The sequence below is a fragment of the Labrus mixtus genome, chromosome 12, assembly GCF_963584025.1.
Source record: "Labrus mixtus chromosome 12, fLabMix1.1, whole genome shotgun sequence".
Classification (NCBI taxonomy): domain Eukaryota; kingdom Metazoa; phylum Chordata; class Actinopteri; order Labriformes; family Labridae; genus Labrus; species Labrus mixtus.
In genome coordinates this window covers 12,011,752-12,028,591 of record NC_083623.1, presented here as the reverse complement: position 1 = coordinate 12,028,591, position 16,840 = coordinate 12,011,752, and the positions used below count along the sequence as shown (strand labels likewise).

The 16,840-nt window shown below is 41.7% G+C and overlaps 2 protein-coding genes across 3 annotated transcripts in view; one reads left to right on the top strand and one right to left on the bottom strand.

Annotated features, from left to right (window-relative positions):
- Positions 1–7,170, bottom strand: part of grm1a (glutamate receptor, metabotropic 1a) — a 36,776-nt gene extending 29,606 nt beyond the window's left edge. For both annotated transcript variants that reach the window (XM_061052013.1, XM_061052014.1), the window contains exons 1-3: positions 7,031–7,170; positions 5,354–6,203; positions 992–1,241 (exon numbers count right to left, since the gene is read on the bottom strand). In XM_061052013.1, coding sequence (XP_060907996.1) covers positions 992–1,241; positions 5,354–6,083 — 980 coding nt within the window. In that variant the 5' untranslated portion in view covers positions 6,084–6,203; positions 7,031–7,170. The remainder of the gene's footprint in view (positions 1–991; positions 1,242–5,353; positions 6,204–7,030) is intronic.
- A 2,740-nt stretch (positions 7,171–9,910) lies between these two features.
- LOC132984947 (F-box only protein 30-like) lies at positions 9,911–15,794 on the top strand. Its single transcript, XM_061052003.1, has 4 exons — positions 9,911–9,938; positions 10,845–10,936; positions 12,092–14,141; positions 14,978–15,794. The coding sequence occupies exons 3-4, from the start codon at positions 12,129–12,131 to the stop codon at positions 15,170–15,172; spliced, it is 2,208 nt and encodes a 735-aa protein (XP_060907986.1). The 5' UTR covers positions 9,911–9,938; positions 10,845–10,936; positions 12,092–12,128; the 3' UTR covers positions 15,173–15,794.
- The last annotated feature ends 1,046 nt before the right edge of the window (positions 15,795–16,840 follow it).

Sequence of the window (16,840 nt, the reverse complement as noted above, 5' to 3'; positions counted from 1 at the left end):
TCTGCTGCAAATGAAGACGCATTTAGTGCTCTGCTCAGTTTTTAAAGCATCAGGAGTGAGGTCAATATCTTTGAACATTCTGGGAACTACAAGGCAAAACCCTGAGCCATCTTAAATGTGCAGTGAAGAAGGACGTTTCTGTGCTGTGTCTCCTAGATCTTCCTGTTAGAAGATGATGGCTCAGGATTTGAGCCGCACTCATGCAGCGTTCAGCAAATCTCCCAACGAATGCCGCCAAAGCCTCGGCCATCCTTAGCTGTCTTATTAATTCCTTCCTCATGTAACATACAGCTGACAGCCGCCCTACAAACAGACCGCTGCCAGAAACCCCTCCGTCCTCTCTTAAATGATTTTACATGAATGAGCTGAAAAGTAGCATCAAGGTTTCTGTGGGGTTTTTTTTACTGACAAGTGTGAATGTTCCTCGAGGGCAGTTTCATGGTGTAATGTGCTGCCGTGGAAGTGTGAGGAGACTCTTCTCGCCCTTTTTTTTTTTTTTTTTTTAAGACTCAGCTACAGTCAGTCACTGTCACTCAACGTAGACTTTCAGAGGAAGAGAAAAGAATGGAAGAGAAATTGACGGAAGAGATGAAGTTAAAAACCCAGAGAAGATGAGGAAGAAGGCGTTCAGGTTTTCAAATGGAGGTGTGTTTGCTTTCTTGGGTTACTTAATGCAAAAATGATGCTACCTCCAAAAAAAAAAAAATAAGACATCCCAAAAAGCAAGAGACTGGACTGCAGGCATTGTTTCCCTCCCTGGTTTTGTCTCTGTCACAGAAATACCAATTATTCACCACTGGAGAACATTCCTTTTGACTGCTATTGGCATGTGGTCTAATTCTGCTTAGTTGCCTGGGTGACATGCACATCAGGAAGACAACGCAGCATCTCCTGGCCTTCCAGCCATTAGGGCCTACTTTCCATCGAGAGAGATGCTCTCAACTGTGCGTTAAAAATGTTAAAACGCACGCATACACACATCTATACATACCTGCCGACGAGTAGGAACTCTCCATACACCCCCAGTCTCCTCATGGCCATCAGGAGACCTCGGACGGTCATGCCCTCGCAAAAACACACCACAACACGAGCTTTTGGGAGACGTTCCCGGAGTTTCCTCAAAAGGCGATCGAAGTGCTTCTCCCCCGCGTTGCTGTAGATTTTGTCCGAGTGGGCGATGCACAAGCCTTCCTGAGAGGCCAGCTCTTTGAAAGCCTCCATGCCACTCTCACCGTAGTTTCCTAAAAGTGATGAAGAAGAAGTTTGTTAAAAAGTGAGACTTCACCTGAAAGAAAACAACAACATTGTTTCCATTTGAAGTGTATGTTCACAGCCGGGTAATAGTAAATAAGCCATTGTGGGTATATATAAATCATTTTCTGAGGCAGTTTCCCTAATCATGTACTCAATATAAAGAGCGTTGTTCTGTGATCCAAGTGACACAATCAATGTTTACAGGCCGTGTTCCTCGCACAAACACATCAATATTTTAAAATACGGGTCTACTTGCTCTCATCCAAAACATGTATAATCATGACTCTGTGACAAAACCAATGTTTTGCTTAAAGCACACACAGCACTAGCTCAGTGCTTCGAGTAAAGACCGAGCTGATCCTCTGATAATGACTGTCACTGAAGACAGTTTCCTGGCTGCTGATTGCAATCAAAGTCACAAGGGGGTTGAAGAAGATAGCTATCCTTGTTTTAACTGCACATGCACCAACCCAATCAAACGCCTCTGTAAAGCTGTTTGAGTTTAAATCTTCCATTTCCATTCAGGCTGCAGCGGCTTGACTAATGTGTCACGATCGGGATTGTTGGTAAAGCCCAGGGCTCTTTAGCATGAGAGCTGGATTACACAGACAATCCAATCATTTGTGCATGCTTGAGCGTGTGTGTGTGCGCGTGTGTATGTGTGTTTGTGGTTGTCAAGGGGAAGTGAGCAGCATCTAGCCGTACATATCTGAAACATTTGTTGTGAAATTGCCTTTGCTCAGGTCCCTGACGAATGAATCAGCAAGTCAAAAGTGGACAATGGATAGGGGAAATGAATCATCACTCAGCCATATCAATTAAAAAAAACATTTGGTAACCTCATTGGCACCTCTGACAGCTTAGTAGGCATCAAACCTTGAACTTTATTGTTCAAAAGGAATTTACAAAGTTCTTACCGTAGCCTATAACTCCTTTAAAAGGTCATTATAACATTCAGACACTTCCAGGCTTACTTTTAATTAGTCAATGTGAATTTAAGCAAATGGCTTATCAATTACATTTATTAACTTAGAATATTGCTTGTATAGATGTTTTGCCTCAGATTTTCACAATCCACTGCTTTTTAATGGTGGAAAGGTCATATTTCCTTTATTTATAGGACTCTCAAGCTGGAACATGGAAGTAGGGTTCAGTCCCAGCATATACTACTGTCAGAGCAAAATGGACAGTGTGTAATCAGATATATAGAGAACCTACAAAAAATGTGCAACCATGAATTGCCACAAATGCTACTAACATGCTGCCTGTTGCAAAAAAAAAGAAGGAAAAAAAAGTCCTGTCTGACCGGGCTGTGAGCCAATCGAAGTTTAAGGTTATTATGTGGCACCCTGTTTGGCCAATCAATTTTTATGGAGGGGGCTTATGGCACCCTAGAATGCCTGTTGTACTGTCACCAGGGATAGGAGAACAAGCACTCTTTATATGCTATGCATGTTTTTCTTTCTCGTGAGCAGAGCAGCTGAAATAGGCATCGCAGTAATGCATTTCCTCGCATTCACTCAGGCACGCGATGGACGCACGTGTTGCTTTTCCAATAGTCCTTTGATGATTTTTTTTTTTTTTTTTCCCAGTTGCCTCATTTCATTCTCCAACCGCTAAATGGAAATAATATTCTCCAATTATTTCAAGCTTGCCATCCAGGCTGCAGACAGGTGGGTGGTGGTGCATTAGTTGACAACCCGTTTGACAATGACCACAGAAAAAAAATTGCTTTGATTGCTTTCTACCAGCCTGATGATATTCAAAACAGGTAATTTATGCATTTTCCTTAGCTGTTGCTACGGGAACAGGCTGCATTTATAACTTGTCTGAGGTGGTGGAGAGGAGAAAACTGCAGATGGAGGACAAAAATAAATAGTACATTAAAAAAAAAAAATCAAATCTGCACCTATAAGTGTAAAAATGTGTTTACAGAAAGAAAACGGCACCATTTACTTTCAACTAAATCTTTAAATTGTGTACTTTCAACTATTTTTTGGAAGTATCCTACTTATATCACTCACTGATGCCTTTTGGGTGAATAATGTTGCTTGCCAATCAAATCCATCCATCCTCCCCCTTACTGGTCTTTCATTACTCTTAAATTATGACTTGAGTCCCAGAGGATCCTCCTGCAGGTTTATTGAAGGTCAGACAGCTGACGCCACCTAGTTCTGCCTCCAGGTACTACAGCTCCAAAACTCCCTCTCTTCATCCGTCTGCCTATCTCCTGCACCTGACTATAATAGACTTTCCAAAGATGTTTTACACTCCCCAAGAGTCCTCAGCTCCTCGGAGGGAGGGGGGGGTGGGGTGTCATGGGTAATGTAGTCTGTCAGTCATAGTTTGGATGCACTTCACTGACTTCAAGACTAATGAAAAGCTAGAGACGTAATTCACTTCAACTAGAGACATAATTCACTCAATTTTATCCTACCCTTCTCTAATTTCACCTCATGTCTTTAAACTATGTTTTGCTGTGTCGCATAAAAATTAACAAGAGAGTTTTCGCAAAGGAATGCGAGTACGCCAAGATGTGAATAGTAATAATGCCAGGGTTTCTGTCAAGATCATACATCCTCCCCCCTGACCCTTGTTCAATATAGTTTAAGTTGGAGCACTCTTGTTTGGCAGGATACTGACTTGAAAAAAATAAATGACACAATTCTGACGCAGCAAAGTACTTCCACCTACCTTGATGTTTCCACATTTTGCTGTGTTGCAACAATTGAAACACTTTTATATGGGGGTTTTCAGCTTTTGATTAACAAACCAGAACAGCCCAGAAAGCAGATATTTGTTGGATGCACAAGTTTACCTGAAGGCAGTATGACTCGCAGGATATTTAGGGAGTTAACAGCATTAGACTCAAAACTGTTATGGCTGTAAATCCTTGTAAAAGCTATATGTAATGATTTCCATCCCACTTCAAATTAATGTTCTATTTTGTGTTGAACTTGCAGTTGTAACACATGACAACGTGTGAAAGTTCAGTGCGTGATGAGGTTGTGCCTTCTCTTTTCTTGTGTTGCAGGTTGGTGTAAGGTGTGGCTGACCAGTCAGTCTGACTGAGAGCGCCTGGGCCCGATGCGCACAGTCATTCTAAAAGCTGCCACTTCAGTCTGCTCAGGAAGACTTTCTGCATGCGCCTTGTTTGGTTACTTTGTCTGCCTTCGCCATCCCACACATGCACGATACACTTTTCACACACCCACTCACTTACACTATTGACTCTACTGACATCCAAACTTCTTTTCTTTGGCAATTTAATTCATATTTTTGTAAATAAATCAGTTTAATTTAAGTGTTATTTCAGTGTCTCTCCCTTGATTTGCCGTGGCCTTTGAGCCGGTCATGACAGTGATTACTGCAAATATGCAAAACACTGTGATACATCATATTATCCAAAAAGGCATCAAGTAAAAGGAGAGATTGGCAACACAAAGAGAGAAATCACAACCAGCTAATTTTTACACCATATTCCCTCTACTTACAGTCCATACAATAGTGCACACACACACACACCAGCAGCATGATGCTTAGCATGTGTGGGAGGATGCTTTCAGTAATGTCCACATAAAACTCAACTCCAGGCAACTGCATTCAAATCCTAATGGAGATTTATTATACAACGACAGGCTGCAAAAATGTGGAGAGTCAAAGAGAAGCTTTAAAGAAGATTTCTTTGAAATCAGTTCTTCTAAAAGAGACAAACTTTGCCGGCTTGGTGACTTTAATTGGGATTGCTTGAGGCTTTTAGATACCCAAACATTCACGGAGTTGGTCAATGCACATTTTGTTTAACTTTCAAGGTTCCACAAAACATCTCAAATCTAAGTTTATCCACAAGAGGCCATTTTTAAATAATAGCCTAGTTATTATTTTGTATATTAAAGACTAACTTCACTTAAAATGGTTATCTTCTCTCAAACTCAGAAATCATCATAGTTTCTATTGACAGTAATGATGTCATGGGTGATCAAAAACAGCACAATGAAGGATGATAACGTGGCTGTTGTACATGATGATGATGATGATGATGATGCTGATGATGATGCTGATGATGTTCATGTTCCAAATATTTAGGTCAGGGTCTCACCCTCAGTGTGCACCGCAGACACATAGGTCCAGTTGTGGAGCTTGACGATGTCCAGCATGGCCCGGGCCTGCAGGGTGTCAGAGGGCACCACTCTCAGGAAGTATTTGAACAGAGTCTTGTCGCTCAGGTCGATGCTGGTGGCAGAGTATGCGATCTGCGGGATGTTAAAGAGCTGCAGGAGGTTCTGCACCTGGATGGCCACAGAGCTGGAGCCGGGTCCGATCACTCCGGCGATGGGTTTCTTTGAGGGTGGAGGCTGGTGGGAGGGGGTCCCGTCGATGCACCATTTGGATCCGTCCTTATCATCCCTGATGGAGATGAGGGAGTCCCGGATGAACTCAATGCTCTGCTCCAAGGCCACAGATGAGTGCCAGCAGGAGTCCCGGATTTCACAACCCAGGCTGATGTTTGGCAACAGGTTCGGGTCCGCGTTGATCCGGTCCAAGGTGTGGAACATGGCCTCCACCCTCTGGATGCCGTACTGTTCGCGGACGTCCCCGCACTTCCGCTCTGCCACCTTCTCCGCAGACGGCTGGTGGTGCACAGAGAAGAGGGCGCCGATGATCACGTCTCCGTCCATGCGGGCCACGGAGCGGGACACCGCGCGAGGGACCGCCGCCCTCTCGTATATGGCGCTGCTGTGGGAGAGCACGAGGGCGCGGAAGAGGAGCGTGGGGAGACACAGGAGAGCGAAGAGACCCATCTTTACGCGTGCCATGTCGTGCCACATCGCGTGAGCCGTGCCAACTGCGCAGGCATAGGCATACTATCCGCTGTCTGTCGATACATCCACGTTTATCCCAGCGTCCATGATGTGCGAGCACGAGACCCGGGGCAGATCCGCGCGCACCTGTAGAAGAATGACACACACTGCTTAGACAAGTGAGAAACAAGAGCAGATGTGCTCTGGCTTTATGTAGGCAGAGTTGACTTAGCACGCATGCTCATTTGCATACACGCCCTGTTATACATTCCTATTGCTGGCAACAGTCTTCGCGCCTTTTCCACTGAGGTGCCTTTGAGCAAGGCACTTAACACACCCCTTCCTGACCAGCGGGCTTTTGTGGCTCTCCAAAGGGAATTTCTTAGAGGGATAGTTAGATCTCTATGGAGCAACCAGGTACTCTAAAATCTCCACAAGAATTTTTTTTTTTTTTACATTTAGAATAGAAGGCTAAAAGAGGCAGGATGCACTGAGCTCGTTTTCCATTGACAAAGCCGTCCAGAAAGCAGATTTCAGCACCGTGGACAGTGCGCTTTCCAAACACGTTGCAAGGACGTGTCAGGGAATGTTTCCTGCACTCGTTATCCTCTCTCACACAAATACACATTGTTCTCCCGTTTGTAATGAAACCGAGAAACAACAATCCTTCCCTATTCGACATCTATAGGAATTATACATAAAGATTATGCACGAGGCTGCGTATGGTTCAGACTCACCCTACAGCGTGCTTCTTATCCGTCATGCAACAGAGAGTACATCGCTTGATGATGATCATTATAACCATAACAGTAATCGATCCATCCATACACACACACACTGAACTAGTATCTGTTAGAATTACATGAATTGTGTTTTTCAGTAGCCTGCGTTATCTTGATTTTTTTTTTTTCATCCTCATTTTCACATCAAATACAATTAGGTCGGAAATTTCTGTTCAGCGCATCAAAACTTACCTGAATCCTTGAGACATGTCGCCTTCGTCCGTCTTCTGTGGCGCGTGGTCCTTGGCTGAATCACTTGAGTCTCTCTCTCCCTCACTCTCTCTCCCTCACTCACTCTCTCCCTCACTCACTCTCTCCCTCTCTCTCTCTCTCTCTCTCTCTCTCTCTCTCTCTCTCTCTCTCACTCACTCTCTCATAAACGTGAACATGTAGACCCCCATTTCGCCTTCAATACAGTTTATTTTTTTTATCATCTAAAGCCTTCAAATATGTAGGCCTAATAAAAATGTAAATGAGAATAGCACCTGCATTTTTTTTATCTGAGCTAAAATGAAAGCAAACCATAGCCTATAGAAATGTGTTGTCACTTATATGAATTTAATAATCACAACAATGCATATGCAGTTATTATACGCATGATATTTTAAACTCTTTATCAGTAACTTAAAAAATGTGGAGCTCTGTTTTTTATAAGATACACGAATGTTAAAGGAAATGGGCGGAACTGCAGCTACGTCCGAACAATGTTTCTACCTCGCTTAAACCAGTTCCAATGTGTTATTAGTCCACATGTTCCATTATATTCGACATTGGTAGCAACTTAACATTCAGTCTGCCAATAATCATTTTTTGCCAAAGTTTCAGATTTCATTTTATGACCACTCACTAAAACGTGTGGAAAATAGAAGAGGTAGGTTAAACCATCTCATGCGATCCATCTTTGAGTTTACATGAGGCCACATGGCTTTTAATAGAGCGCCTGAAAAAAAACACTGCAGTTAATGGTTTTAGCACCATGGAGAGCGATTAACGTTTTGCACAGCGCCATCTGGCGTTTAGCTGGAGGTCGTTGATTAAGTTTCGATTAGCAGGTAAGAGCCATGCAGTCGCAGTCATAGATTTACTCCAGCTGCTGAATGGGACTTCATCTGCAGCTAGCCTGAGATTAACAATCATGCAGTAAAGGTGTTGGTATGTATTTATTTATACAACCCAGATCTGAGTTCGTATGGGAAATGAATTTAACATCCAGTTTTTGAGTATCAGTATGAAAGATCCAATGTACATGAGTAGGCTATTATTGTTTTGATCAAGCAGAAGCCTGGTGATAAAGAGAAAGCTAGTGATCAATAATCGGATTTATTTGAAAGGCCGTTTTCTCTCACTAAAACTGTTGTTAATGTCTTAGTTTCTGATGAGACAAAAACATAACAATGTCTGGCTTTTTCTTAAAAAAAAAAAAAAAAAAAACTATCAGCGTTCAAGTCTATTTTTCAGGGGGCGGGGGAAAACCACGAAATTTCGCAAACAAAATCACACAAAAATGAAAAAGCAAGTGCTTGTTTTGTTGGTGAAAAAGCCCATCAAACAATTTTAAAGTAACGTCAAGGAAGGTTTGACTTTCTACACTAGACACCTCCATGAAACAGGTGGGTGGGATAGTTCACAGCCCCACTAGTGGTCAGGTTTATCATTGATTCACATATTCAGCCATCCAACACATCCAACTGGAAGGCTATTTACGGTGGGACCTTAGTATCAGATTTTTTTGGTCGCCTTGCTCAGTCACTAATCCTCAAATGAAGCACATAAACCACTGAATCATAATCGTTTTCATGTCATTTTGCTTTGGATTCCCAAATATAACTGAAAACAGCATGCAAGAGAAAATCCGGACAGAAACTGTGAATGCATTTTGTTCTCATCCTAAACCCTCTGAACATATTTTACATCTTCAGTCGATCTGAAGATGTAACATAAGCTTGTGCATTTAACATTTTAGATTGAATCGGATTTTGCTGTTGCTGTTGTCCTTGTATCTTCTGTGTGCTCCTGCAAAACAAATTTTCCCTTGTGGTACAAAGAGAATCATTTTTTCTTATTTTTTTTAATACCGTGTAATTTCATTACAAGAAAGTACAATTTCGTACCCCCTTTATATTGTTAAATGTGTTTATTTTCAAACGAAATAAAGTGATGGTCTCTCTGTCTTCATGCATTTGTTTCCACATTTAAAGTCAAGTGTATTTGGTACTGCTGAGCCATGTGTTGCTGCTATGTCCATGAGTCAGCTCCTCCAGCTCCAGGGCTCCAGGGGTGCAGTTTTGTAGGTGACCCCGACCTCGATACGTGGTGTCTTACAACAATGAATTGAGGCACACAGTTGAATCACAAGCCAGGAGGCCACTTGAAAAACAGTGCAACAGCGAACTCCTCTGTTTGTTTCTGGTTACTGCTTGTAAGCCTGTTAGGGTCGAGAGACATGAAGTGATTTTATTAATGAAAATGTATTTTTTTCATCAGAAAATAACAAGTTTTAATTTTGTATCATATTGTCATTAAAACATGATTTGACAAGCATTATAACGTAGCCTACCTGTTATCGGGATTTTTTTTATTGTAGGCTTTTCATAGTTTGCATAAACAAATAGGATTATCAATGGCATATTGAACATATTAACGTTAACTAAAATATTCTGTAATAATTAGCATATAGGCTAGTGACATTTTTGTCATCTAATTATATGAATTAGAAACACAATTTTAAACGTTTAAAATAAGTTTGTGTATTTTTTGTTAATAAAATACGAAAGATGACGTTTGTTTCTAAACAATTTAATCTTCTGTGTAGACTAAATTATTTTAAAAGGCCTACATTTTGACTTCTTCATACATTTGCAAGTTCTCCGGAATTTAGATTTTTCTATTATCATAAATGCACCCTGTTCTACGTCTTGCTTTATTTTTCTTATTTGCCTAATTTCGTGTCCATCTGAGAGTCGTTAAGAACACCTGCAACTATAAATGTCAAATGAACATGACAATTTTGTCAATAAAGTTTTGAACCGGGGGAAGAAAAAAAAGGAGACCAAGAAAAAAAAATGTAGCTAGCTGGAGTTAGCAGCTTCTCCACAAAGGTAACCTCAGTAACAGCTAGTTGCATTTGCATGTTGTATTTGTTTTAATACCAAACATACCGGATCACACGTTTTTTGTTTGTTTTGTTTTTTTACAAACGCTACGATAAGGTAAGAAGCTTCCGGCATGCCCAACTCAACATTATTTAGTTAAGTTAGATTATCGTGAACTTCCGAGGTAGCTAGCTGCTGTTAGCCGGCTGCGAGCAAAACAAGTTGTAACAGCGAGAGAACATTTGACAACAAACTGTCTTATGTCTTATTAGTATTAGAGTTTATTCAAGCGAGTGTACAGAGAAGTTACACATTCCCATGCATTTGCATTCGTGCTATTTGTTGTTAGTAAACTTGTCAGGATATTTAGGACTGTATATTTCCTGTTAGGGAGATTCTAGTCTTCTCTCTTTTTGTGGCTACATCTCATATCTAATTAAGACTTAAATGCATGCATATCATGTGATTTACTTTTGATAACTTTATGGCTTGATAACAATAGATGACGTGTGGTTTCTGATGCAACACAAGCTGCTTTTATGACGCATTAATTAAATCTACTCCTTAAAATAACTACATTTAGTTATTCAATCCAGTGGTAAAGAGTTAGATTAATCAGCATTTTCTCACTAGTCTGCTACAGATTTATTAAATATCAACAAAATGCATTTAAATACACAATAAGAAAAGCTATTTTAATCATATTCTGCATGTTTATATTAACTGAGAACAATGTTTATAAGATACATTGTAGTCACAGTGTTAGTGTCACTGTTTTTTTTTATTATTCAGTCAGTATAGGAAATCATCCTGCTGAGAGGAAACTGTACAATGTGTGTGATAGCAGAGGTCAATCACTCACAGAGACTCTACTTTCAAAGATTCATTCGTGTGTTTTTGTTTGTTTGTTTAGGTCTGAGGAGCACTCCCTGGAGAAATGTCCCCAGAATAGGAAAGGAAAGGTTTTGACCTCATTGATATCCAGCTGGGAAGCTTCCCTAATAAGGTATTGGTTTGAGACAACATTTTGGATGAATCACGTGACTGCAGATGACTTTCCCATAAGGTGGAGTGGGGGCAGTGTTTAAGCAGGCTTTAGAAAAAGGCTGTGTATTGTTTGGTATTTGTGTTTCATTCACTGTGATATCAGTTTAGCTTGTTGTGCTGCTGTGTCAGTGTTGATGAGAAAGCTTGAGGTATAAGATGACAATAGATGCTCTGTTTTCCAGTAGTGTTTTTATTCTTCTTCTCTTCTTACAACACTGTCTGTATTTAGCTTTCAAGACTGATTTATGGAGTAGTTTTCTATATTTTTCCCATGTGACTCCTTCCATGTGATCCATCCTGTGTACAATGTTATGCTGTCTTTATTCTTTGTTGGACAAAGACGTTTTGGAGCTCTCTTCCTGAATGTGCTGAAAATAAATTTGAAGCATGAATCTCAGCAGAGACAGTGACACCTGGTGGCTGCCAGTAATTATTGCAATGATTCATGACATGACCCAAGCTGTATTGCCATGCCACGCTGATTACATTATATTATTCCTAAATGGGTGTGACAAAAGTCCAAGAAGGGTTCTTTAAATATTTTTTATCTGCAATATTAATTTGCAAAAGTTCACAAAGATTATTTCATAAATGTGTTGCCCAAAAAGCCTGCATATTATGTAACTCTCTTAGCATCAATTATTGAAGAAACTAGTGTTGTACAGGTCATGTGTTCTCTGTGGGCAGGCCACGTTTTTCTTCATGATTGTGTGACTGAGAAACACAATATGTATTACCTAAATTCAAAATGTTTCTGTTTTCTATTTACCATCCTTGTTTCATTACTCTTCTTAAATTGTGCCATCATAGTTACCTTGCGTTTTGGCTAAACATAGAGTTTTGCTATTGAGCTTTTAAAACTGTCTAACTGAATGAAGCGCTGCTCGATGTACTAATGACTTTTGACCCTTGTAGAGTCATCAGTCACATGGTGGCTGTCATTTGACAAAACAAAGACACAATGTATTGAAACAGTGCACAAAACAGGGTTGAAACAGACTTTTGTGCCTCTTGTTTATCCAACCAGCACTTATTTCCCCAATAGAGGTCCATTCAAACGAGAGTTTTGTCTCGTCTTAAATAATCAGACAATTCTGTTTTCTCTTATTTTTAGGACAGTGGATTCCTCACTGACACCCTCGGGTCTGAAGATGGAGGAGGACCATGTCCACTGCATGTCCTGTGTTATCCAGAGATGCATGGTGAAACCTGAGCCAGGCATTAGTTGTGATCTTATCTCCTGTCCTCTGGTGTGTGGCGCTGTATTTCACTCCTGCAAAGCTGAAGAGCACCACCTTTTGTGCCCACTGGTGAGGGTCCCGTGCCTAAACGGTGGCTATGGCTGCCCCGCCAGCCTGCAGCGCAATCAAATGTACGCACACCTCGAGGTGTGTCCAGCTGGAGTGGTGTGCTGCACTATGGAGTGGAACAGATGGCCTGTGAGCTGCCTGGACTATATGTCCTATGAGAGCCTGAGCCGCGGGGTGGAGGAAGCAGAGCAGCTAGACATGGCACTTGCTCTTCAGGACCAGCGTACATTACTGGAGTCCCTTAAGGTGATTGCTATGACACCTACCGCAGAGAGAGAGCTGCCTGTTCCTGGAGCCTCTACCTTTATTGAGTCACCTACTCAGTCATTATCCCCCAATCAGCCTGAAGCTCCCCCACCAGGCTCTGTAAAGGAGAAAATAGCTAGTGGAATTAATGGCTTGAACGAGGAGCACTTTGGTAAACTTTACGAGGCCACAGTCGAGACTGCGAGAAGCTTATGCGCTGCTTTAGACTTTGTAAGCATGGCCAACTCTGTTGACAGCAGCACAGTGTGTGCAGACAGGGGAGCTGCTTTGCAGAAGATTAGTAATGGAGATCTTCAGAATGGACTGGAAGACAGAACAGCCATAACCACTGAAGGACTGAATTTAAAAGACCTGGAAGAGCAAAGTGTTTGTTCCAGCTGTTTAATAGAAAACGGGGCTCCAAGAGAAGCAGATCTTAAGATTTTAAACACAGCAAATAGATCGCTTTCAGAAGCAGCGGCGATCTGTCCGGAAGCAGACTGTCCTGGTGAGGTGCAAGAAGACTTGAATGCTAGTGTTACTCCTCCAATGATAGCTCCAGTTCACGTCAGCCAGGGTGTGGCACAGAGGGCCGGTCATGTGGTGCTGGAAGATAGAGGAGTCGTTCTTTTAGAAAGCCACATGCAAGAGCGCAAGTATCACAACTACCAGTTCTTTAGGGGCCTGGGCCCTTGTTCCTTACCAAATGGACGGATAGGTTTCTTCCCAGACAGGTCACTTCATAGAGTACGACCCAAAATGGAAGACAAATCAGTGGATACCTCAGACCTGGAGCAGGAGGATGATCCCATGGGTCTTGGGGAGATAGATCTGATCACAGCAGCCTTGCTCTTCTGTTTAGAAGAGTCCAGAGAGTGCAGAAGGATCTCTGATACGGTCTACGTCGATGGCTTTCGTGTTGACTTTGGCACGCAGACTTTTACTTTCCCTGCCGCCATCTTGGTAACAAACACGAGAGTGGGCGACATGGCCTCTGCGCCTGCCTGTGACCACGCCGCCCCCCAGCTCCCTTACCCCAGCCCCTTCTGCACTCTTCGCCTTGGCCTTGTCCTGGAAGCTCTGGAGGTGGAGGCAGTCCCACATAACCGTTACCTCCCTCCTAAGCCTCGCTATCAGCACATGTTCCCATTCGTCTGTGCTCAGTCATTCCGTCGGGACCAATTCTCATCCCACTTCACAAACGTACACGGGGACATTCATGCCGGCCTCAACGGTTGGATGGAGCACCGCTGCCCCCTGGCTTATTACGGCTGCACTTTTTCCCAGCGGAGGTTTTACCCATCCACCCACGGAGCAAAAGTGGTTCACGACAAGCACCTCAGGTCCTTTGGGGTTCAGCCTTGCCCTAGGGCCAAACTTCCTACTGACTCAAAGTCTGACCAAATAAGTGGGCTTCCCATTGAGATTCTGTGGCACATAGCTGGGTTTCTGGACAGTTTCAGCCTCTGTCAGCTGTCGCTAGTGTCACGGACTATGAGGGAGGTGTGTGCCAGTCTGCTGCAGACCAGAGGCATAGTGGAGCTTCAGTGGGAGCGGAGACAAGGTCCTGGTGCTCCTGGCACTGTGTCATGGCAGATCAAAGACAGAGTGAGTAGATGACCCACATTGTCACAAATTCCCCATTCATTAGTAAACAAAAATGAGTCGTCCTTTTGCATTTTCATGGAGTAAAGAAAAAATATTTTAAAGCCCTTTTCTTGATATATTTGTGAAGTGGTGCCCACAAAGCTTAGAACAAGTTTTGTACTTCAATATACATTTTCACTTTGAGAGATAGATGGATGATTAGTCCTGCTCATGACCACTTCATAAACATCACAATACAGTCGATATTTATTCTTTGGGGTCTCCCTGTTCTCTGCTTCCCTGAGTCTGTATGTATACACTTGTTTTTGTGCCTGTGTATTAATTAAGCAACAGGTTTTTAAATAGATCGTTTTCTTAAAGCCCAACCCGAAACCTAAAGTAACTGAAACCACCTCTGTATATGTATGGCAGACAGTCTGCTCAGCGAAGAGTGATTCAATTGTGTAATGTATTGACTTGTATTAATTACAATTTACAGATGAGCACACGCCTCTTCACCCTTTCCTGTTTAGAATCGACCCTTTTAAAATAAATCAAACCAATAATTTTTCACAGGGTGTAGTGTTTATGGACTTAATTTTGGGGGAAATTTGCAAGTGAATTATCCCCACAAGTCTACTGAAAAAGAGTAGCCTGTGCAGCTAAAGAAAAAGGAATAAATGAACGTGGACTAGTTCACTTTTTGGACTGTGAACTTAGTTCAAAATCTGCTTTTGTGAATGTGAACTGAACTTTGAGCCAGAATTGTTTAGAAAATACAGGCAACAATTTAATGAGCCTGAATTAATGTCATGTAGTGCCATCATTCCAACAGCTGCTTTCTTTTCCTGTTGCAGGTGTGGAGATTCACCACTGCCTTCAGTCCGGTGTTGTCGTGGGGTTTCACCGACCTCCCCAGCATGTCGGACCACCTAAAAAAGTGCCCCTTCAACATAGTGGAACATAAGACGGAGCCTGTACCTCTTCCTGCCATGTGCAGCGCACGAGACGGACACTCGCTGCGCCGCGTCCTGCGTCACGTGAACCACTGACCGAACACACTAAAAACTGCACTAAATTCACTCCGGTATTATATGGATGTTACAATTTTCTGTCTCTTAAAACATAAAACACTTCATGTATCACACTAGATTTTTTTTAAAAGCCTTAATGAAACCTACCTGCCACAATAAAGGTCTGTGGTCCCTATGTGTGTGGTGAAGAACAAATAAAAAGATTTAGATTTGCATGGGTTTGTGCTGAAATTAATCCCTTATTCTGGTAAAATAAGTCTATTTTCTTAAAGACACATATGCACAATAGATGTATATTATTCTGTATAAATCTCAGAGAAAGGGGAGTGGTAATGTTTTCACTATCTTGCCTTCCAGCAGTAGCCATGGGAGAAAGCAGATTGTTGGTTATTTTGCATTTTTTCTGTGTCTCAGAATTTATGCCGGCACTTTACACAAGGTTTGCTAATCCCTCTAATGTTGACATGTGACACTAAATAATCTAGTCCTTCTGATCCCTATACAGTTCACCCCTATGCAAATATGTTGTCTGGGTTTGAAGTACGTCAGTAAGAATCACAACAGAGGGATGTTAACACAAGGACAGCCCAATAATGCACTTGACTTGTGACTATTTAATAAAGTGTCTACAGCCTTTTAATGACCTGTTTTTTAAGCTCTTCTTTGTTGAATGTCAATTTTTTTTTTTAATCAAAGGGTGCCTGGATAACAGGAAACAGTCTTGTCTTTCCTCACAAATGTCAGCATCACTTATTGAACAGAGTATATTACTTATGGTGAGCCAGATGTCCCTGCTTTTTTTCTGTCTCAGTTGTTGTAGCTCAGTAGGCAATATGGGACAGTACTTTCGTATTTGACCACTTGTATGTTACCCTGATCTACACTGAGGGGCAATTGGAGCATGCTCAGCTAAGATTGAAAAGGACAAAGAAGTTGAAGTAGTTTGTCACGATTCAGCTTTAATGTCTTTAAACAGATATTTGCATGCAAGTGCAGCTTTCTCAAGTTGCTTGTAGGATTAATCAAGGCAATTCACAGAAAGGGATGAAGTCATCCGATGCTAGCTGCTGCCTACTCTTGAATCTGAGCTTGTTTAAAAATAAACACAAGCCTTGATCTTCCCTCTCTTTGTTCAGATAGCTCACTGATCTCTCATGAATATGACTCCAAATAAAAGCAATGGTGCATTTACAAAACACAGCATGGATCTCTGCTGTTCATTTCTGAAAAATCAGACCTTCCAACTTTATGTAACTTTATTTCATGTGTCTTTTAAACCCATTAAGGTTGGGCACTTTGTGTGCGTGACACGTAAATATAATACAAAAATCAAACAGATACAATAATTAACTTATTCTGCAAACCACATCTACCCTCAGTATTTCTTTTCTTTGTTTCCAGGAGTCATAAATCAGTCTTCATCCTAATGGTATTATTGATTTTAGGGTTAACTCAAGGATCAAGAATTTCTTTATTATCCCAGAGGGTCAATTTGCTTTACAGCCAACACTACAACACAAACTACAGAAAGAAAATACGAGGATACTACATGAGGAAAGACAAATGTCTATGCTCTGAATTGACCTACAGCTCCCTCTGTCTGCCAGTCAACATCACTGCATCAGGACTGGACTCTTATCACAAACTTCGTCTGGCCTGAAGCTGTGGAACATAATCAACAGGTCA